Source organism: Gopherus evgoodei, chromosome 1, assembly GCF_007399415.2.
Source record: "Gopherus evgoodei ecotype Sinaloan lineage chromosome 1, rGopEvg1_v1.p, whole genome shotgun sequence".
Classification (NCBI taxonomy): Eukaryota; Metazoa; Chordata; order Testudines; family Testudinidae; genus Gopherus; species Gopherus evgoodei.
Genome location: NC_044322.1, coordinates 121,511,587 through 121,535,773, shown reverse-complemented (window position 1 = coordinate 121,535,773; position 24,187 = coordinate 121,511,587). Strand labels below are relative to the sequence as shown.

The following is a 24,187-nucleotide window of genomic DNA, read 5'->3' as shown; positions in this document are numbered from 1 at the left end:
GTCACCTGACCAGAGGACCAATCAGGGGACAGGATACTTTCAAATCTTGAGGGAGGGAAGTTTTTGTGTGTGCTGTTAGTTTTTGGTGGTTGTTCTCTCTGTGGGCTCAGAGGGACCAGATGTGCAACCAGGTTTCTCTCCAATCTCTCTGATACAGTCTCTTATATGTCCAGAATAGTAAGTACTAGGTAGATAAGGCGGGTTAAGCTTATGTTTGTTTTCTTTATTTGCAAATGTGTATTTGGCTGGAAGGAGTTCAAATTTGTATTTTGCTGAAAGGTTTTTAATTTGTACTTGTATACTTAGGCTGGGAGGGTATTCCCAGTGTCTATAGCTGAAAGACCCTGTAACATATTCCATCTTAAATTTACAAAGATATTTTTTACTGTTTTTCTTTCTTTAATTAAAAGCTTTTCTTGTTTAAGAACCTGATTGTTTTTTTATTCTGGTGTGAGATCCCAGGGGACAGGGTCTGGATTCACCAGGGAATTGGTGGGGAGAAAGGAGGGAAGGGGGAGAGAAAGGTTAATTTCTCTCTGTGTTAGGATTACTTTCTCTCTCAGGGAGAGTCTGGGAGGGCGAGAGAGAAGGAGGGGGGAAGGTGAATTTTCCTCTCTGTTTTAAGATTCAAGGAGTTTGAATCACAGTAATCTTCCAGGGTAACCCAGGGAGGGGAAGTCTGGGAGAGGCAACGGTGAGGGAAAGGGTTTACTTTCCTTGTGTTAAGATCCAGAAGGACAAGGCACTGGAATTCCTGGTTGGTGGCAGCGCTACAAGTACTAAGCTGGTAATTGAGCTTACAAAATTCATGCTGGTACCCCATCTTTTGGATGCTAAAGTTCAGAGTGGGGAATTACACCATGACAGGGTTATTATTTTAAAGTTTCCCAAGTGAAAATTTCATCTGTCATCGTTCTGTCCAATATGCACAAATCCAGTGGAGGTTCTTGCAATTCTTCAAACTTTCACCTGACGGACACAAATGACTTAGCAGCACCCATAAATTTTCCTAATTTTCTTTCAGTCACTAATAGATTAAACACCACTATGGGCAGTCCCTGTTAATAACCACACCTTAGGGGAAAGAGAAATTAATTGGTTTCGTCCTTGTACATATTCTCTTTTTAATACACAAGATTTTGTCCTCAGACCCCAAGATATTTCCTCCCTCACTCCCACCAATATTCTAATATTAAACACTTCTTACCTTTCTCTGGAGGTAAATCCTCTCTAAAGCATAGAGCGGGTAGGGGAATGCAGTTCACACTCACCCACCCATAGCTTTTACACATCAACCAAACTCCTAGAAGCTTTATACTAAAGAAACCAGACAAAAGGCTCAGTCCTGCAAACACTTAATCACTTGAGCAACTATACGCATGTGACTAGTTTCATCTAAGTAAAGGTGACTATTAATCTGAGGAAATTTACTCAGAGAGGTAGGTATTTGCACTGAGTCTAGGCATGAGAACCAAAAAGTGTAAATGATCATTCAAGAGTAATTGTAAGCAGCCTGAGAGAGGATAATTTAAAAATAATCATCTTTCACTAAAGTATCAAACTGGGCCCCTTTTTATAATGTAAGAATTAACACAGCAAAACAAAAAGTCCTCTTTGGATCCCACTCACTCCTGCATAGGAATAACTCACAGAAGGGAGAAGAAACATTGGAATTGCCACTCACTGAATATCCTACTCATTCTTCCATTCCCTTTAACGCCAGTAGAGCTATCTCATAAAAAATGTTGAACAGCAGGAAAGAGAATGCATGGGATCACACTGAAAGGAACACAGAAGAGTAAGAATTGAGGGCACAGTCCCTTTCATTCCACCTTCCTCCTCCCCAGTGGTTTCAGCTACATGCTGAAAGAAACAGGGTACTCCTTATGTCGGGGATCCATTAAATGCCTGAAGTTTGCAGGAGCCAAGGACCAACCACTAAAACCATCCTATCTTTCCAGTTAAAACACTGCAGAGTACACTGCAGAGCAGTATATTGAATCCTGGTCTCCTGTGTTCCAGGCTACCACCCTAGTCACTGGACCATCTTCCTCTCTACTGTTTTTCTGATAGCTTCCACTCTGCTCTTTGACCCAGTTGGCTCTTGCTGGTTCTGAGAGACCACAGTTCCTGTAGCTCCCCCTGGAACCTCCCTAAAGATGTGATCCTATAACATGGATGTAGAGCAGCAGAACTTACTACACCTTTCATTTATAATCTGCTGTTTCCCTTCAGGAGTTTCAGGGTGGTGAAATGGGGGAAAGGCAAGGAAGAAGCCAGAGAACTCCAGCCCCCTGGCCTGTTCATTACCTCTCTATTGAGTAGAAGCCTTAAATAGGACTTGCCAAAAATTGGTAGGGAAAGGAGAAGCTTGCAGTACAGGATGGGCATAGCCTCCCCAACACACACGTTCAGAATGGACTCAAGGCCTGATTCTGCAAACATTGACACATTATGAATAACTGTATTTACATATTCAGTAGCTCTGCTGGCATCAGTGAGAGTACTCGGATGCACACCATTACTTGTGTGTGTTTGCTGGATTAGGTCCTTAGCTGGCTTAAAGATAAAAATTTAGTATGACTAAGTTTTCCTAAAACAACAAGCTAGAAATGGAGGACATTTTGCAACCAAGTATTGAATGCACTTTTTTTATTTAAACATTAAGATTAAATTACAAAAGCTACTGGAGCAATGGAGCAGTCATGCCAAGCTTCTAAAAAATAGTTGAAAACTCAAATTATACTTTCTTATTCATGGTTGAAGCAAAACACACGGGCAGCAGCAAGAACGTTATAGAAAAGTTTCAGACAAAGACCAAAATGCCCGTATTGTCTCTGAAAGACACTGGCTGCCATGAAGAGTAGCTTTCTTTCTCTGACATCCTTTTCTGTGTTGGGTGATTGTTTTCTTGTTACTGGGAATAAGAAATAATCATTATTTCAGAGGCACCTCTGTTCATACATCATCATCTTCTTCAATAGAAGATGTTGGCCAAACTTGGGTTATGTTACCCTAATGAAAGTATATATTAAGGACATTAATGTTTTATCTGCACAGTATGTTCTTAGTCTATTTTTAAAGATAATTCTGTGCAACGCATGCCTAATTTTTGCAATAAGCAATGAGAATTACCAGAGAAAAATGTAGTTGGAGTGTGAAAAAACTGACTTTTCCCCCCTAAGGATAAGATTCTACAACTTTTATTACATTGAGTAGCATCTTGCTCCTCCGCAGTCCCACAAATATCTGTGACCCAGATTCTCAGGTGGTATAGATTAGCATAGTTCCATTCAGCACTAAGTACTATGTCCATGTCCACTGGCTGAGAATCTGGATTGATGGGATTATTTGTGGAATAAAGTGCTACTTCGAGAGAGTAAGGGTGGTGGAATGTGACCCTACATAAGAATTATTACATTTACAACCTGCATTATTCATGGTGTGCTATCAGATGGCAATAATGGAGCATTTCTGTAAAATATAGGTTACACCTATGTATGTATGATGTACATTGGACATATACAAATTTCAGATATGTAATACACTCAAACAGTTAAAAATATAACTTATTTTATTTATAAACGATCCATGTAAGATACTGTGCAGCATAGAAGCCATGTTCTATGTCTTCTCTTGTGTTCTTCTAAAAAGATCTGTGGCTGTAATTATTAAAGTCACTGTCTCTGAAACACCTGTGTCACATGTAGAAACAATCAAGGCAATATTATTTGTACATATTATTAAACATGCAAAAACTTCCTGAAGAATATTGCTCAAGTATAGAAAGTTTTCTGGCCTTCATATTCTCCGTGGTAGCATTTGCTTCTTATTAATATGGCTCACGTGTGGTTTTGGAGTCCTTCAATTTATTTTGGAGAAGTAGCATCTTTAATAACGGGTTCCCTATTCAAATATGTGGCCCAATAGACTAAATTAAAAGTTCCAAACAATACTGGAAAAACTATTCGGGACATTTTGTCAATCTTACTGATGCTGTTATAAGTCTTTTTGCTTTCAGCAGGCTTTTCTTCTCCAGATTTCACGGCAACAGTTGCAGCACTTGAGATGACTGATGGGGCTGAGTCCTTTGGTACGTTTGGTGTGGGGGCTGTTCTTCCAGCACTGTAAGCATTAATTGATTTTTTTCCTAGTAATTGACGCTCTTTTCTCTGTAATATGAATAAGGAAATACCATTTAGTGTAGAAGGCAGGTGAAAACATGCTTTCAGGGATTAAACAAAAATGTCAGTTTAGTAGTCAACAAACTGTTCACTAGTTGTTCTCATTTCAAATCCCAACAAACTACTTATGTCCTGATCATGCCACCCTTACTTAGGCAAAACTTTCCCTGACATCAGTGAACGCTGAACAAGGCCTGCAGGACTGGGTCTCAGATTAGCATGTAAATTAGCAGAATCCTTTATCGATGTGATCCTCGCCCTGGGTCAGTGCTTAATTGTGCCAGGCTTGCCAGGGATGAGCCCCAGCACCTCTGTGCTTGCTGCATCAGTCATGAAAGTAAAAAAAAATTGGTTGAGTCCTGGCCACAACTGCTTGAATCCAGAGGCACCTCTTTCATTACAAATTAAACACTACCCTGGGTTTGCACAAGTGAATTTAAAAACCGTGAAAAAGAAAAGTTTAGCTACTAGTGATATCCAAGAGTTCCAGGATGGCTGCCAAGTCACTAACATCACATCACTAACAAAAGGAACCAATATGTGAAATGGCCTGGGGTTCCTTGTAGCTTTTGTCTTGGTATTTAGTTATTTCACAGGGGATTGATGTAAAGAATATTGCCAGCAAATATGATTTTTCTTTATGGGATCATTTGATAAAACTCATTAGAATAGCCCTTATTATTGACAATAGTCACCAAAGTGCCCAGTAAAGTCCTGATGCCGAAAATACTTATACATGTAACTTTCACATGGGAGTAGTTTCAATGAAGTTGACAGGGTTACTCCTGTGAATAAAGTTATGCTTGTAAGCATTAAATATTTAAGTATTTGCACACAGGGCCTACATCTGTAATACATCTGGATATACTGCAGTTAAATGTTCATGGTTTCATATTGTATTTTTGTTTATATTGCACTTATGGCAATTGTTGTGGGATCCTGATTTACTGAACTCAATGCGAGCTTTCCCACTGATTCAATAACAGCAGGAATGGACTGTCTACATTAATTTTATGCTACATGTTTGTTTAAATTCTTAATTTCAGTGAACAAAAGAGTTATTAAAATTATAATTGATTTTTTGTTTGGGGGTCAGGAGTGGAGGAAAAAAATGGTTTCAGGCTGATGTAAAAAAAAATAGATGCTATCAGTGAAATGAAAAAAAGTTTGGGGTTCTTTTAAACCTTTTTAAAAAAAATTAAGCACATTTTGAAATGAAACATGTTTTTGAAATGAAAAAGTGTTTTGATTTTTTTTCAGATTAAACTATTTGCCAAATTCATAATGAATTTGTGAACAGTTTTGGTCAACTTGAAATTGCATTTTCAGTGAATAAAATATTTGTCCCAAAAGTTTTACCCAGCTCTAACTTTAGATATATTTAACTCTCTCGCAGTTATATGTCCAAACATAGATCAGTTCATATGCATGGTAGAGACGAATGTTTCCTATTCTATCCGACAGCATATGTATTAAAATAAAAATAAAAAAAAATCAGCATGCCCTGCAAGTTATCATCTGGAGGTCAGTGACAGTGTGACATGAGTGAATTAAATACATTTTCATGGAGCAGTTGCAAATTGTACATTCAGTTATTTGTGCTGTGCCAGGTAACTGAATCTTGTTCTAGTGATTCAAGAAGTGTAAATTAAGAACCTTGATTTTTGCAGCTTCCAAAGCTTTTTTGCCATCCCATGCCCAGCTTCTCTTTGTAAAATAGTTGACTGTTGCAAATTCAATCAGCGCAGAAAATACAAAGGCGTAACACACAGCTATAAACCAGTCCATTGCAGTTGCATAGGCCACTTTTGGCAAGGAGCTGCGGGCACTGATACTTAAGGTGGTCATGGTAAGGACTGTAGTTACTCCTTTAAAAAGAAAAAAAAAAGTTAAGTTTAGGATTCTGCATGAGACTTGGAACATTTTGTGACTTAGACCCTGATGCCTAAGCAGCCTCAAGGAAATAACTGTTTGTGTAGTATTTTAGAAGTGCATGGTACTTTGGTGACAATTAGAAAAACAAGGTCCCTGCCTTGCGAAGCTTATTTCTGACTTCTGGGACACCCAGCTCATCTTTAATTTCTACATATTGAAAGAACATTTTAAAAATTGTATGCATAAAGATTAGTGGTGTAAAGCAGAATCTTACTTATTTTATTCATTCACGGTGATGTGAGGTACGTTTATAGCAGCCCTCATTTATAAAGAAGTACGTTACAAAATCTGCTATCCATGTACTGAGGAATTAATGTAATCTTTGGACTTTCTAATACTTGCAGGGGTATGTTTGTGAAAAGATCTATGTAAATCCTATAATCTTTTTCCTTCTGGATTTCTGCCAATATAGAGCATGAACTTTGTAGAACAACCTAACAATGCAGATTATTAGAAGTAGTAAAAAGAAACTTGGAAGTCACTTTATTAGAATTTGAATAACTAAACTAATTAGCAGTAACTGCAGTAATAAGGCAAGATTACAGTATTTGGAGATAAAAAAACCAACACAAATAATTTTCAATAATTCATTTCCAGCCATTGTAGGTATCTGATTCTGCTGCCACTGAAATTAATAATAAAATTGTTACCGATTCCACTCAAAGGAGTGAATTCTACTGTCAGTTACACCTCTGTAAATCAAAAAAATCCACTGATATCACTGGATTTAAACAGATGTAACAGAGTGGAATTAGGTCCCCAATCCTTTGGCATCATGAAAGGTAGTCTCTGTGGTATCATACTACTGATTTTAAAGCAAAATGCCTGACTGATGTCAGTGGAGAGTTCTGAATAAAAACCAACAGCAAGATTTGGCTCCCTGTTACTAGTGGGAAAACTGTCTGTCTTTTGTACAAAACTGATTTTTGCACTCCTGGAACACACTGGAATAAATTGCCTCTCTCTGGAGATATTTAAGAGTAGGTTAGATAAATGTCTGTCTGGGATGGTATTTGGTCCTGTAATGAGTGCAGAGGACCGTACTTGATGACTTCTCAAGGTCCCTTCCAGTCCTAGACTCTATGAATCTATGATAGAAGTAGTCTTGGCACATCAGGAGGCAGCTCCCAGTGGTTTCTGTGATCCAACCTGTCACAACAGACACACTAAAACTTTTGAAGAGAAATCAGTGTTTTCATTGCTGTTTCTCAGGTATGTATTAACCCCTCCCACATTACAATAAAAACACACAGATTTAATTTCTTCTTCCCTCTTCCCGCAGCAATCCTCATTTAATTCTTGTGTAATTTTCATCAGAACTGAGCCAAAGGACTTGGAAACATGGTCGGAAGAGAGCCTATGGTTTAAACTGGTTCAGAAGTGGGAGGAACAGAAATAAGGTGACCAGATGTCCTGATTTTATAGGGACAGTCCCAATATTTGGGACTTTTTTAAATATGGGCTTCTATTACCCCCCACCCTCTGTCCTGATTTTTCACACTTGGTGTCTGGTCACCATAAACAGAAATGACCTGGACTAGAAATAAGTCATAGTAGTAAACTATTATTTCCTTACACAAAGTCACCCCTTTGAGTAAGACAATCCTTTCATAACCACCACAAAGGAGTGAAATACTCACCGAAGACAGTTCTAGCAGGAACAGACTCTCTGTTTAGCCAAAAGGACACTTGTGATAAGATCACGGTCATAACGCATGGAAGGTACGTCTGGATGACAAAATAACCAATCTTTCTTTTCAAGTGAAAATGTGCTGTCATAATAGTGTATTCACCTAGAAGGAGAAAAATGCAGTGGTGGGAAAAAGTCAGACCATGCCTGAAACTGTGGGATAGTGCTGATTTCTGTGTCCAAGTCCTCAAATTCCGTCACCAACTGAAAGAATACACTCAGCCATTTCCAATGCACCAGAAATGTCTGGTCTTCCATGCAGCCTAGCTCTGCAAGGCTGGAAAAAAACAGGATCCAGAATATACATCCTGCTGATGTTTGTACCCACATCTCCAGAATGTGACTGCATAATTATACAACACAATGAACTGCTCCTACTGCATTAACAAGTTCCAGAACCTGGCATGTTCCAATGCCACAAGGATGCAGAAATGTGGATAGGTGACATGAATTCTGTTAGATTTGAGTCCTGGGCCCCAAATTCCACCACCAAAATAAAGAGTAAACCCTACTGGTCCTAGTGCATCAAATAGGTACAGAACCAGCACATTCCAGCAGTACAATGCTGCAAAAAACCAAGATCTTGTACAAGGATCCAACCTGATCCTGACAATTTTTGCAGCCAAATCTCCAGATTTCTACTAAGGAAACATGACCAGACCCTCCTACTGCACAGAACATGTCTAAACTATGGCATGTTCCAGTGATGCAGCACTGCAAAAACCTGGATCTAGAATATGGATCCCACTGACATTCCACCCCACTATCACAGAATACTTTCCAGCACTCCTAGAGCACCACATAATTTGGCATGCTCTAGCACCAGAGCACTGCAAAATCCTAGATCTCAGACATAGATTATGATGGAAAGTTTGAGTTGCATTATAATGGTTTGTCAGTAGGCAGTGGTGTGTGAAGACTACTGCAGCCTACCTTTACCTAGCACTGAAGACAGTCTACATTCTTTTTTACAATAAAGTTGTAGCTGTTGCTAGTATTCATTTTCCCTCTATCTCTGGCTGACTAATCTGACATGGTTTCTGAAGAAAAACAATATAAATGGCAGAATTTTGTCCAAGTGCTTAAATTTCATGCTCCAGAGAGCTTCAGCTTTGATGGAGCAGACTGGACTGACTGGAAGGATCGACTTATGGGTTTTGCATCTCAACTAAACTCCAGGAGGAGAAGGGCCTGGTACAGTTCTGTTCATGTGAGTCTATGCTATGGGCAGGGAAGCTGAACCCATCTTTAAATCCTTTGCCTTTGGAGAGGAGAGCCACATTGTGGTGCTGGCTGTTCCTGATGAGCAGTTTACTCCTCAGTGTAATGTGACTGATGAGTGAGCTCGTTTCTACCACCATGTCCGAAAACCTGAAGAGTCTGTGGAATCATTTATAAGAGGCTTGTATGACATGGTAGAAAACTGATATTGAAGACAAAACGGAAGAGCACATCAGAGACAGAGTACTGACTCGCTTTTCAGACAAGGGACTGACAGAGAAACTGCAAATAAGGGAAGATTTAAACCTTCACACAGCAGTAGAAATAGCAAGACAATTGGAGAGTATTAAAAATCCAAACAGAGGCCAGTGACCACCAGAAAGAAATCTACAGGAAGTGACTTACAAATAGAATTACAATAAGAGATATAGCACAGCTGCAAAAAACAATTGTAATCAAGCCTCAAAGGTAATGTGGGGTGAGCCCTAGGCAAACTATAAACACTTTTCAGACTAGATGCACAAAATGTGGGAAAGATCACAATACAAGAGGTCATTGTTTAAATAAAGGAGGCAAATCCTGTAAATGCACAAAAACTGGCAATTTCATTTAGCCAGAGAGAAAGAGCTACACTGACTCCATTCATTTCACCATTTGAGACATTTTGCTTTCAAAGATTCCATTTCAGGATTATCAACGTTCCTGAAAATTTCCCAAGAAAGATGGCAGAGCTATGAGAGAACATAAATGGAGTAGTCCTTTTTAGGGGCAACACATCAGTGGAAGAACATAACAAAATCTTCAGGGAAGTCCTGACCTAAACCAGTGAGTCCTGATTCAAGCTAAATAAAGAAAAGCGTCTTTTCCAATGTGAATTTTTGAAACAGTTAATAAACAAAGATGGAATTAGTCTTATCCCCAAGAAAGTAAAAGTAATTAGAGAACTGAATGCACCAACAAATGTACCAAAACTGAGACACATACTGGAGATGGTAAACTATCGTGGTTGATAGCTGCAAGAGTTTTCTACAGTGACAAAACCAGTGGTGAGCTGGGGCCGGTTCCCACCGGTTCGCAGGAACCGGTTGTTAAATTTAGAAGCCCTTTTAGAACCGGTTGTCTCGGTTCTAAAAAGGCATCTAAATTTAACAAAATCTGTGCCAGCTCCCTGCCCTGCCCCTGGCCCCAGCTCACCTAGCTCCACCTCCTCCCCTGATGCTCCCCCCGGCTTCTCCTCCCCCTCCCCTGCTTCCCATGAATCAGCTGATTCGCGGGAAGCAGGGCTTCCTGCAGGTGAACTGGGACAGGAGTGGGGCGCGAGGAGAGCTCCAGGCACAGTGCGGCCTGACTCTAGCTGCACAGCGCAACTCCAGACCAGGCCCCGACTGCAGCCACGTGGCGTGGCTCCGGCCTGGGCCCCGTCCCAGGCCCTGACTCCGGCCACGTGGGGCGGCTCCAGCCTCCGACTCCAGTCCCCAGCCCTGACTCAGGCCGCACGGCGCGGCTCCGGCCCGGCCCCGGTGGGGGTAAGAGGCCAGGGTTGGGGGGGGTTGGATAAGGCAGGGACAGGGACAGGGAGCAGGGGTGGGTTGGATGGGGCAGAGCCTCTTGGGGGGCGGTCAGGGGATGGGGAAGGGGGGGGTTGGGTAGGCACCACGCGGGAGTTCTGGGGGTCTGTCGGGGTGTTGGTGGATGGGGTCAGGGCAGTCAGGGGACAGGGAGCAGGGCGAGTTGGGCAGGCGGTGGTGTCCTGGGGGGGCAGTTAGGGTTGGGGGTCTCAGGAAGGAGTGGTCAGGGGACAAGGAGTGGGGAGGGGTTATGGGTTGCAGTTTCTGAGGGGGGCAGTCGGGGGCAGGACATGGGTAGGAGGTGTACTCACCGGGCGGTTCTCTACCGGGTATTCGGTGGCAGGTCCTTCACCTGCTGGAGCCGTGCTGTCAAAGACCCGGTAGGGAACCAGTTCCTAAGATTTTGGCAGCTCATCACTGGACAAAACCACTGAATGAACAACTAAGGTCCAATACTATCCTGACTATGGGACCCAAATCAGGAGACTGCCTTCAAAAAAGCAAAGAATTTATCTTTAGAACTGGGGTAGTTAAATTCTACAATGGTCAGTGCAGATATCAATAACTATGGCCTTGGTGGTGCATTATTGCATCTACATGGATCTGAATGGAAACCAATTGCATTCTGCCCTCATACACTTACGGAAGAAGAAAAATGTATTCAGAGATTGAAAAGGAGTTCTGGGCAAGTGAATGTGCATGTGAGAACTTTTACAGATACATGGGTGCAAAGAGACTCAAATAACAACACCTATACCAGACAGACCCTGGAATATGCTAACACCAGATTTGTGCAAATTTAGGACATCATTACCTAGTTGTAGCGGATTATTTTTCTAGTTATATTGAAATAATATATTCAAAAGATACAACAAGTTGTAGTATTATCGAGAAATTAAAAAGCACATTCACCAATTTTGGTATTCCAGAACAACTAGTGACAGACAACACACCACAATTCACCACAACTGAACTTCAGTCATTCCAAACCAAATGTGGTTTTGAATGATCGCTAGCAGCCTACATTACCCACAAGCAAATGGAGAGTCTGAGAGGGCTGTACAGACATCCAAGAAAATATTGAAGCAGGAAGATTCATTCCTTGCTCTACTGAGCAACAAGTCACTACTGGTAGTAGCTACTGGCTATAGCCCTACCCAGCTCCTGATGTGGAGGCAACTCAGGACTTGTTCCAACCCTGGAAAACAATCTAGCCCCAGCGTGACCAGACCTGAAAAAAAGTAGCCAAGTCAGATCAACAAGCAAAAAGAGCTTATGAATGCTTTTATAACTGATGTCAGTCAGAGAATTGCCTGTTTGTGTCAAAGTGGATAGAGGAGAAGGATAGAGAACTCCAGCTGTTGTAAAGGAAAAGAAATACCTCGTCCTGATTATACACTATTGAGACAGACCATGGAGAGTACAGACACCATCAACGTCTTCAGTTTGTTCCAAAGACTGAACAATCCACTGAGAAAATGCTTCAAAGTGCACGTGCAGAACTAAGACAAAAAGATTCACCTATTCCAAACCTGCCAGAGACAGGTCAGCCTAGTCACCAAGTGTTACCCATTCTGGCCATAGAGTTGAAAAAACAGTCTGATGTGGAGATGAGTAAAAGACATATGTATGTTGAGAAAATTAAGCTTAAAAAAAAAGTTTTAGAAATTGTTAAAATGCAGAAAAGAAAAAAATACAGAGGGAGAGATGACGGAAAGTTTACACTGTGTTACAACGTTTAGTCACTAGGTGGCCCTGTGCGAAGACTATAGCTACACATCTTTACTAAGTGTTGGAGCCAGTCAATTTATATTTTATATATTTTTTTATTTTACCAGTGAAGTTGTTACTGGTATCTATTTTGCCTCTGTGTGACAATCCTGACACAGATCAAGTTGGATGATTCTCATTTTGTCTCACAAGACTCCAAATTCTATCATCTACCCAGAGAACACATCTAGCTGCTCTGACTGCACCAATACATTTCAGATCTCTTTGCATCCATCCCTGTGCCATCCCTGGGACCTATCAGATCCTGCTGATGTTTGGACTCAAGCCTCCAAAATGCACTGCAAAAACAAGACAGTCCACAGCTTCTCTCCTAATATGCCAGACAAATCTAGAACATGACCAGTCCTAGCACAAGACTGCTGCAAAATCCTGTGTATGGCACCTGGATCCTACTGGATCCAGGCAATTTTTGGCCTCCCAAAGCACAAATCCCTCTATTGAAATATAGAACATAGTTGACCTCCTACTCCATCAGAAAAACCAAGATCCTGACACATTCTGGTGTGTAATTTGCACACACACACATCCTACAATTCGATCCAGCTAGTATTTGCTCCACACTTACAATTTTACCCTCTAAATAGAGAACAAGTATAGCCACTCTTATTCTTATACAGATTGGTATAATCATGTGATAAAACTGCTGCCAGATCCTGGCATTTTTGGCCACAACCCCAAAATGTATTTTCTTCAGAGACAGGTGCAGCATAGACCTTTACCACTTGAGCTAAAGGACTAACTACAATCAGGGCCGGCTTTAGGAAGTGCGGGGCCCAATTCAAACACTTTCAGTGGGGCCCTGGCATGGATGACCTAAAAAGAAAAAAGTGTAAAAAAAAGCCTTCCATTTCTTCCATGTATTATTTACTTTCCATAACTATATAAATAATAAAATTGTATATTATGTACATTGCATCATATATGCTGTTGATTGGTTATTAATGACTGCTGCTTCACGTGTGTAGGTCCACACCACTCCCTGGGGGTGTGCACATGTGTGGGTCCCCGCTGCTTCCTGCCCCCCTCATTGAAGCAGGTGTGCAGGTTACTGGCCTGGGAAATGCAGGGCAGCAGTGGACATGGGGCTGGTTCGAGGCAGGGCAGGGGCTGACTGGAGGTAGGGTCTGGCTGCAGGCAGGGCAAAGGGTGTGGGGCTGGCGGGAGACGGGGAGTGTGGGGCGGGCTGGCTTCAGGCAGGGCCACAGGGGGGTGCAGCAGGGGTTGGCAGGCCTGGAGACAGGAGTATGGGACTGGCTGGCTTCAGGTAGGGGGGTGCAGCAGGGGTTGGCTGGAGACAGGGCAGGGGGGTTGGTAGGGGCTGGCTGTGGGCAGGGGGTGCAGAGCTGGCTGCAGGCAGTGGGAGGCGGGGCTGGTGCAGGCAGGGCAGGGGGTGCAGCAGAGGCAATTGGAGCCCCGGCCCTTTAAATAGCCTCCAAGCCCCCTGCTATCCCAGGGCTCTGGGGGCTATTTAAAGGGCCTGGGGCTCCCCTGCTTCTATCCCGCCCTGGACCTTTTAAATAGCCGCGGGAGCCCTGGGGAATGCATGGGGGTGGCGGGGCTCTGGCAGCTATTTAAAGGTCCGGGGTGGCAGAGGCAGCTGGAGCCCTGGCCCTTTAAATAGCCCCCAAAGCCCCCTGCTACCCCAGGGCTCTGGGGGCTATTTAAAGGGCCCGGAGCTCCAGCCGGGGACATGGGGCTTGCCGCGCTCCAGCTGGAGCTCCAGCCAGGAAAGCGGGGCCGCAGGGCTTGTGGCGCTCCGGCCAGAGCTCCAGCCAGGGCCGCGGGGCTTGTCGCGCTCCGGCCAGAGCACCAACCGGGGCCGTGGGGCTTGTCGCGCTCCGGCCAGAGCACCAGCCGGGGCCACGGGGCTTCTCGCACTCCGGCCGAAGCTCCAGCCGGGGCTGCGGGGCTTGTCGCGCTCCGGCCAGACCTCCAGCCAGGAGAGCAGGGCCGCGGGGCTTGCAGCACTCTGTTCAGAGCTCCAGCTGAGAGTGGAGCTGTGGGGCAGCTGCGCTCCCACCAGGTGCCGGCGCTTTGGTCAGGGGAGCGGGGCCATGGAAGACCCCAGAGCAGACCGCAGCCGGGGTAAGTAAAAAAATTTTAAAAGGTGCCTAAAGCGCAGGGTCCGATTCCCAGGAATCGGGCGAATCGACCTAAAGCCGGCCCTGAATACAATATTTGGTAACATGCAATGATTGCTATCCTCTGCAGACCAGCCTCTAAAGGAGGATGTATAAGACAGTGAAGCTAGGTTACGTGTGCACGTATGGCCATATTTTACAGACAGCACAGCTGAGTTGTTAGATTTGGCAGATTATTTGTGAGAGACAGTGTGTTTATTTGGCTATGGCTTTGCTAGTATAGCTATACTGGTATGCTGTGCTGCCAAAATGCTCTTAGTGTGGATACAGCTTATATCAGCAAAACTGTGCTTTGCACCAGTATAATTTATTCCAGCCCCTCTGTGCAAAATAAGCTGTATCAGCAAAAGGACAGTTTTGCTGATACAACTGCATCTACTCAAGGGACTTCTGCCAGCACAGCTATGTAAGTCAGGGCTCACACCTCTTCACGCACCTGACCAACAGAACAACACTGGCAAAGCTGTGTAGTATAGACCAAGCCTGAGATGTGGACCTGTCATATTACGGATCTGGGATCTAACCCCAATTTGTGTAAGCTCTCAGTGGGGTATGAGGCTGTGGGGGCACAATAGTTCCGGCTCTCTGTGACTGCTGATACTACTCTGAGGTGTAAAGGCTCTGAGGTGCAAAGGCTGCCTCTGTCTCTAATGGGCCCTGTGAGGAAGTGGTTATAGTAACTGGAAGAGACCAGTGGAGTCTGGAGGGAAAGAGCAGTGGGGAAACTGTCACACTGCTGCCCCTGATGTAGAAAGACTCTCTCCCTTGTGGGGGCAGAAGAGTGGTCCAATTTAAGATGCCTGCCTGGCTTCTCTTCATGAAGCTGCCCATCTAGGGCTGTTTTCTGCTCCTATACACTCTCTCTAAGACTACTGTGATGTACTCTACATGTGGCAACCCTTTAAAGCCACCCAGTAATTGAAACCGATGCTGAATGTGGTGACTTGCCTGGTAAGCAGAGCAGCTCTCTTTGAGCACAAACAATCAGTGCTCCCTGATCTGCACTGGCTGCTTATGGCTTTCCAGATAAGTTTAATGTCTTGACTTTGACCTATAAACCCCTAAAAAGCTCAGGACTCATCTACCTGAAAGAGTGCCTCAATCCTTGTGCCCAGGGAAGGGAAGGGCTCTCTTCAGGTTTCTCATCTTCATGTGAAAAGGATCCTGCAAGAGTGCTGGGGAAAGGGACTGGGAGAAGGTCTGCTGTAAAATCAGGTAGCATATCCCTATAACTGGAAAATTTCCTGTACACATTGGTTTGTGATAATCCCACACCTGGTATGCAGAATATTTTGGTGCTCTACACCTGGTTGTATGTGCTCTCTATTTAGCAGGATTAGTCTGTGGACGGGGCCACAGATGGGCTGGATCCAGCAGGTGTCTGCATACCAGCTACCTGTTTTTTAAATTGCTACTGCACTGGGATGTATTGGAGCTTGGATTTCACTGGTCAACTAAGAGCAGTCATATAGAGTTATCTATTTTGTCAGTATGGCTTGAGGAAGAGGGAAAGGGGAGACAAACACTGGTAGGAAGCAGCAGGCTGGATAATTGTGTTTACAGTGCTATTCAGCAAGGATGCACAGAAGTCTGCTCTTTTTTTTTTAATTACAAATTACAAACCCAAAGTACTGGTTTTCATTTGTAAGGCCAGTCATGGCTGATTTACATACTACCTGCCATTTTGTACACAGTATTGAGACTTTGGTCCCCCCATGTCCACTCCATCAAAGATTCCAGCTTTTCCCATTGTTCAGTTTTCCAGTAAGTACCTCTGCACTTCCCCCATGCTGCCTGTAAAGGTGTGGGTTATCCCCCCATTCCCCCTTGTGGTCCAGTGCAGCACTGCAAGTATGCCCCACCTTCATTTCCCCAGGTTGGGGTAGCAGTAGGTTCACATTACCAGCTTAAGGGGATTGGGGTGGGGTAGGGGGCAGCTGCTGGCTCCAGCTTGTCTCTTAAAGGGAGAGTACACTCTTTCACACTGCTCTTACACATGGCGGAAGCTCCCCATGAAATTTGCATTTTCTATCCAGCCACAATGCCTGCAAAAAAAATCAACTTGGGGAGGGGGAAGGGAAGCTGGTGCTCTGCGACCACTACTTATTATGCTGACTGGTATTGTCTCATTGTTACCTTGTAGCCATTTATTGTATCCACCTGTTGCCTCTAGCATTATACTTAGGCCTGGCCTACACTACGATTTTAGGTCGAATTTAGCAGTGTTACCTCAGTTTAAGCCTGGACCCATCCACACGATGAAGCCCTTTTTTTTCAAATTAAAGGGCTCTTTAAATCGATTTCTTTACTCCACCTCTGAGAGAGGATTAGTGCTGAAACTGGCCTTGCCGGGTCGAATTTGGGGTAGTGTGGATGCAATTTGACGGTATTGGCCTCCGGGAGCTATCTCAGAGTGCTTCATTGTGACTGCTCTGGACAGCGCTCTCAACTCAGATGCATCGGCCAGGTAGACAGGAAATGGCCCAAAAACTTTTGAATTTCATTTCCTGTTTGGCCAGCATGGCGAGCTGATCAGCACAGGTGACCATGCAGAGCTCATGTAGAGCTCATCAGCATGATGTGCACATTGCCAGGGCACATTGCCCGGCCTGTACTTTGTGAGAAGTCTATTTCCATGTCTATGTCCTCATCACTCTTGTCACTGCGCTGCTGTCGCCTCCTCGCCTGATTTTGCTTTTGCAGCTTCTGGTTCTGCGCTGAAAAAAGGCGTGAAACAATTGTCTGCCATTGCTCTGATGGAGGGAGGGGTGACTGATGACATGGCTTACAGGGAATTAAAATCAACAAAAGGGGTGTCTTTGCATCAAGGAGAAACACAAACAACTGTCACACAGAATGGCCCCTCAAGGATTGAACTCGAAACCCTGGGTTTAGCAGGCCGTTGATTTCACAAAACAAATTGGGTCAATTTCTTGTTTTGATCCACTCCATCTATCTTTTATATCTTAGGCTGGCAGCAGACAGTGCAGTACGACTGCAACCCATCATCATCTCCTGGCTGCTTGCCAGAAGATGGTGTAGTACGACTGCTAGCCATCATCATCTCCTGGGTGCTCGGCAGAAGATGCTGCATTACAATTGCTAGCCAGAAGACGGTGCAGTACAACTGCTAGCCATCGTCATCTCCTAGATGCTTGGCAGAAGATGGGAATGATCTGGTTGAGTCACTCCCATGTCTGCCCAGGCGCCCCTAACCAATCTCACTGAGGTCGGTTAAAAGTGCACCCAGGAATATGACGACGATGGCTACCAATTGTAATGTCTGCTGCCAAAAGGCAATGAGCTGCTGCTGTGTAGCAATGCAGTCCCATGTCTGCCAGCACCTAGGAGACATACGGTGATGGTGAGCTGAGCTGCTGCATTTCTGGTAGAATTTTTGGCCTTAGAGTGAAAACTGAGCTGATATAGCTGGATCCAAGTGATGGCTATGGGACTTTGTGCTGCAGCTGTGCCAAGTTGCAGAGGGTCTACATTGGTTCCCAAATGTTTTAGTAAGGCATCCAAACACCTGCATTTTGTCTTTTTCTTATCACCCATCCAAGATCCAATTTTTTTGGGGGGGAAATAATAGGCCATTGTCTCCTCCACCATCACCTCCTCACCCTGCCGAGGGGCTACTAACTATCCTCAGCAGCATCCTCTACCCTGGCACCACAACCCTACTCCCGGAGAGGTGCAGAGGGAACGCCCTCAGGTGTCGGGGGCTGCTATTTGAAGAGTTTTCCCTGCACTCACCCCACAGTGATGACTCCTTTCTTGCAGGGCTGGGCCTAACTCCCTGCTCTGGGAGTTGCAACCTGGCACACGAGGTCACAGCATCTCTCTGTCATGATGGAGGGGCGGCTGGGACATATTTGAGTGAGTGGCAACCTGCCCATTTGGTTTCAGTGATACTCAGGTTTGATCTATGCCATCCCTTGCAGCACTATTCAGTATGGTCTGACCGCTCCTCTGTCATGACAGAGGAGCAGCCAGGCCAAACTTGAGTGGCACTGTGACCCTGTGTACCAGGTCACAACACCCAAAGGGGGGTTGCTGGGCTCAGTCCTGTGGGACAGAAGCCACTTGTGCCGCATAAGTGCTGTGCAGGCTAACTCTCCAACCCCCTCGAGCTTCTCCTCCATCCCATGATCCATTTACATCCTTTCCACGATGCAGCCTATCCTTTAGGAAACATTGGCTTAGATTTTTTGATGGATTAGAAGTTGCTACATTTAAAAAAAATAATTTAGACAATAGAATTTTGGAGAAAGAATATGGCTAAAAAATGGCAGGACCCAGTAGAATCCAGACACCAGATATGTGTTTTTCATATTCTATAAGGCTGGATACATCAAGGTCCGTTTTACCAGTGGTGGAATGGTGGCTACACTTGTAGACTGAGGCCTGAGGTGAAAAAAAAATGGCAGGTTCTGGCAGAATTCAGGTATGTCAGATCTGTGTTATTGTGTCATTGTTGCACCAGACCACACTTGGCTCAGGATACACCAGGGTCTGTAATTTTTTCATATTGATGGAGCAGCTGGCTGTGTTCTGTATTTAGATATTGGAATTTGGGGCCTGAGTGCAAAAATTGGCAAGATCCAGCATGATCTGTGTTTGGGGTCTGGGTTTTGTGCTGTGGTGCTGCAATGTGCAAAAATGCAAGATCTTTGGTGCAACAGAAGTGGCTGGACTTGTTCTCTCTTTATTTGTTCTGAATATCTTCTCTGTGTAGGCAGTACAGGAATATTTTGATGCATACAAGTGACTTGATGTGTTCTTTATGTAGGAAGTGGAAATATTGGGGCTTGGTACTGGTTTTTTGCAACATTGTTATATTGGGAATTTTTTTGTGGCAGCTGTATTCTCTATGTAGCTAGTAGAATTTGGGAGCTCAAGTGCCAAGATTAGCAGGATCAGGGTTTTTGCAGCATGCCAGTGCTAAAATGTGCCAGATGTTAAGATTTTTTTGGGTGCAATCTAACTAGCCGAGTATCCTTTTTCATCAGGCAGAACTTGGGGAGCTGGGTGCAAAAATCAGTAGGATCCAGTAAGACTGGTGGAGATCCAGATTTTACCTCTTTCTAAAAAGCATCTGCTTGAAGCAACAGCATAAAAGGTGTGTAAAATTTGTATATACCCAAACATTTTCCCCCGTGCAATTGGAGGGTTGTGTAGTTTGATATGTGGCCAAAATATAGCCAAAGGATCCAAACTGTTTGATTCGTGAAGTACCCTACCCCCCAGCACCCTACCCTGGCATTCAACAATTCTGTACAAAGGAGAAATGTCTTAAACATCCGATCACAAGTAACCCTGATTACAAGCCTACTGCGAGCTTGATGAAGTCCAGAAAATCCATCACTGAGTGAGGCTTTCCCTGTGTAAAATCGGATTTCTGTATTTTGCTAATCCCTGGTTACAATCTGTGTCCTGCTCTTTGTGATCCACCCTGCAATCAGAATCCAGCCTGCCCAGATGCAACCTGGGACATTAAAAAAATTCTTGACGTTGGAAAACCGTAATTTATTAGCCTCAATCTTAGGGAAGGGACGTGATTTCTGTGCACGAACTTTTTGATCCCTCCTAGGATTCTGCTGTTTCCTTAGGTTGAGGAGTGCAAGGTGCCTTCCACAGGAAAGCGGAGACGTGAAAGTGGCCCAGAACTGACACCCTGGAGCATTCACTGGCTACTTTGGATTGTTTTCTTTCTCTCGGGATCAGGGCAAGTTTCTAGGAGATGCTCCCATACATCCTCTGGATCTTTTTCTTGGCAGTTTTGAAAGCAAGAGGGGAGCTGCCATTCATTGCAGAAAACAATGCAGCTATGATGGTGAACTGGTAAGGAAACATGTTTTTGTTCTTTAATGGGAGGCAGCTTGCTTTCCCCAGGGGGCTCTTTGCTCTTAGGGTAACGACTGTGATTATTTCTACATGCGTATCCTGGATGCTGATTCTTTTGGCTTATTTAGCAACTGTTTTATGGATATGGAAGGGGTTGGGAATGATTAGAACTTGAAGGGAAGTGGAGCATAACTTTGCTTTGTGGTTGCCTTGTACTATGCAGAACAAGGTTGTTTTTGCTTTGGGATTGTTTGAAGTGTAAACAGTAAGCCCAGCTGGGCTCAGAGTGGGTCCCACCTTCCACAGAACTGTTTGTTTGTTTAATTTTGAACAGAGAGCTTTAAGAACCTTCATTCCTTAATCCTATCAACCTTTGTGATTGTGTGTGTGTGCGGGGGAGCGGATGGTGCACATGATAAAGTGTCCTAAATATCCCTTCCAAGGATAGCCCAGGTTACCAAGCTGGTTTACACCTTCTCCTCAGGGTCTCAAATTAGACCTCAGAGCCTGTCATTTTTAGCCAGTGATAGGAGGTGCCAGATCCTCACAATAAATATGCCTCAGTGCTTTACTAGTGTTAATTTCTGCCAGAGCATTGTTCAAAACTGCATTCTAAAATCCCCCTGTGAATGAAGCCATGGGGAGAGGGGATGGCTTTGTTTAAAGACAGGATATTTTTGGTTCCAATCATAGGAGCCCTTAGACTCAACTTCATTAATTCTCTCAAGACAAGTATATTATATAACCTGTTAAAGCCTCTATGCTGCTGAACCCATGTAACTGTCAGGGTTGGTCTGGCTTCACACTCCCAGGTATTCCCCATCCCCACCCCCATCAGAGCATAGGGCTGCCCTGACATAGAAGCCTTAAGCAGAAGGAGAGAGGGGAAGGGGGGCCTCACGTGGGTGGCTGGGCTGGGATTAAAGCTTCTTTGCCTCTCTAATGCTGCCACATCTGGCACCTCCACTTCCAGTTACCGAGGAAATGGGAATCCTTGGGGTTAGCACCTCCTCTCTGGCCACGTGGTACCCAGGACACGCTGCAAAGCCCAGCAACAGCTGCCTCCTTCCCTCTTCCCCCCTCCCCCAAATGGCTTCATCAAACAAATCACTATAAACCTAGGATTGGTACAGATCTAATGGGTGGCTAGTGTTTGCCTCCTGGAGCTGCTCCTCCAGCAGGGAAATAAGCCAGGCGTAGTGCTGCGATTTCAGCAAATACAGCAGGACCTCAGAGTGATGAACACTCTGGGAACAGAGGTTGTTCATAGCTCTGAAATATGTGCTGTTTGTAACTGAATAAAACCTTATAGTTGTTCTTTCAAAAGTTTACAAAAGTTTGCAGCTGAACATTGACCTAATACAGCTTTGAAACTTTACTCTGCAGAAGAAAAAGGTTGCTTTCTTAATATTTTTAGTAGTTTATGTTTAACACAGTACTGTACTGTATTTGCTTTTTTTGTTTTTGGCCTCTACTACTGCCTGATGGCATACTTCTGGTTCCAATGAGGTGTCTGGTTGACTGGTCACTTTGTTGCTCTGGTGTTCGTAACTCTGAAGTGCTACTGTACAGTTGCCAAGACTTGATATGCGTTTCCCTAGTGCCCCCACCAAATAGCCAGAAGCCTGTATACATCTCCCCACTGCAGCTCCTTTTCCTGTTAGCAACTGTGTGGTGGAAAGATGCATTCTACCACACCTGTACTGGTACTGATGTTTTCAGTTCCTACAGTCTGTCCCATCAGATGATACTGGTTAAGTCGTGAACCATCTTCTGCAACCATCACAGATGTAGCGGTGCTATTAGTCCAGACATAGACCACTTCAGAATTGGGGTAAGCATCTGTTAATGGAAATAAAGATGACAGGTTAAAACAGAGACTAATTTCCTAGTGGACTCTTAAATCATATAGTTTTGGAAAGAGGAGGGGGAAGAAGAGAGGAGTGACAGCAGTTAAGAGAAACAAATAGATATGATATAACTATGTTCCCATATGTCCGGCTCACAAAGTATTAGGTCGAAGCCTTCTGACATAACAGATGTGTGGGATGGTTTGTAAAAGGCTGGCACAGTGGAGTTACAAATATAATCCTTAAGGGCCATTTGATTTGGGAGAGCTTTTGACTGGAAAAGTGAAATGTGCACAGAGTGGTTTGGGGGTGTACTGGCGGGTGTATATGCCTGGCTGAAGTTGGTGAGAGTGTGTGCACATGGGGGTCAGGGGAGGGAGGCTGATGTGTCTGCGTGTGTGCAGAGGGTTGAATTGTGTATATGCACGTGTGTGTTTGATATGAGTTCTCTCTACCTAATATTTTTTACCTGGAGGTCCCAGGAATCAAAGGCAGTGGCAAAGTTGCCAGATTACATGAGTTTATTGTGAGTCTCACAATATTTAGCATTTTTTAATTCAAGGCCCAGCACTTGGATCATGTTACTATATGAGAACTTCAGCTTTCACAGTTAAAAAAAAAGTTTCAAGCCCTTGTGGCTGCAAAGGAAAGCTTGAAAACAACAGCCCTATAGTCTTATAAAGCAGGAGGCAAATTAAAAGAAAAAGCTGTGGTTTTTAAGAAAATCTCATTGTTTTGGGGTTGCCTGTCTTATGATTTTTGAATGTTTAAGGGCAGCAATGGGGTTGCAAGGAACAAGAGACTGTTTTACCAAATCCTCTGGAAAAACTAATGCATCAATTTCCTTGCAAAGAGAGTGCAAAATGCAGGTGTGACAGACAATGAAATGCTTTGTAATAATGTAAGAATATTTATATGTAAATTAATTATTAATATACATTTATACTGGGGGTAGTGGAATGTTTATTATATTCTCACATTCCCTGGGGTCCGTGCAGAGTTGCAGCACAATAACTTCTCAGATTTAAGAACATCCAAGCACACACTTGAAAGATAACAGAGGAAACTGGTGGTGTTAGCTTCAAGGATCCTGTATCCCATCTTCAACAAGTTGTAAGCCTTGTTTTTCTAAAGCTGGTAGCCTGTCTTCGAAAGCAGGGACTCAGAGAAGGACTTAAGGATCATGAGCATGAGCTCTCAGAGCAATAGTGTGGCAAAAAGGGGAATATCAAATAGAAGGAGGGAAGGGATCTTGACTCGTACACAGCATTTGTGAGACTGCTACTGGAATACTGTATCCCGTTCCGGGGTCCACACTTCAAGAATATGGGCTAGGAGCTTGCTCTATCCACTCCACACATCTCACTGGTATGGCAGTGCTTCCAGGAATGGTTCACCCTACTCCCCTGTAGATGGAAGCAGTGTAGCCTAGTAGACAGAGCACTGAACTGGGACTGAGGAGATCTTGGTTTTATTTCCAGATCTGTCACTGGCCTGTGGGGTGACCTTATGCAAGTCCCTTCACTTCACTCAGTTTCCCCATCTGCAAAATGGGGATAAAGATAGTGGCCTCCTATGTGAAGTGCCTGGAGATGGAAAAAGTGCTATATAAGAGCTAGCTGGTTTTCTTATTATTATTATTAAGGTTGTGGAAATACTAAAGAGAGCTCAAAGAAGGGCCACAAAATGGTCCAGGGCCTAGAAAATAAGGCTTCTGATGTGAGGCTTAAGGAGCTCAACTTATTGAAGAGAAAGGAGAAATGTGTCTTGATCATTGTATGCACAGGTATTCACACATGGAAAATGATCTGAGAGTGGGGGATTTTCGACTTTGCTGAGAAGGCCTAACAAGATTACAGCTGGAAGTTAAAGTTAGACAAATTCAACCCTGAAATAACACACGATTTCCCAATGGTGAGGGTAATTAAATATTGCAATAGCTTTCCAGGGGAGGGACGGG

At 43.9% G+C, this 24,187-nt stretch overlaps 1 protein-coding gene across 4 annotated transcripts in view; it reads right to left on the bottom strand.

The window, feature by feature from the left end:
* Window positions 1-2,702: 2,702 nt before the first annotated feature.
* Window positions 2,703-24,187, bottom strand: part of GABRA5 (gamma-aminobutyric acid type A receptor alpha5 subunit) — a 98,681-nt gene continuing 77,196 nt past the window's right edge. For 3 of the 4 annotated variants that reach the window (XM_030571068.1, XM_030571077.1, XM_030571083.1), the window contains exons 7-10: window positions 22,076-22,219; window positions 7,760-7,912; window positions 5,841-6,052; window positions 2,703-4,172 (exon numbers count right to left, since the gene is read on the bottom strand). In XM_030571068.1, the coding sequence (XP_030426928.1) occupies window positions 3,870-4,172; window positions 5,841-6,052; window positions 7,760-7,912; window positions 22,076-22,219 (812 nt within the window). In that variant the 3' untranslated portion in view covers window positions 2,703-3,869. The remainder of the gene's footprint in view (window positions 4,173-5,840; window positions 6,053-7,759; window positions 7,913-22,075; window positions 22,220-24,187) is intronic. The other variant, XM_030571091.1, reaches the window with a different exon arrangement.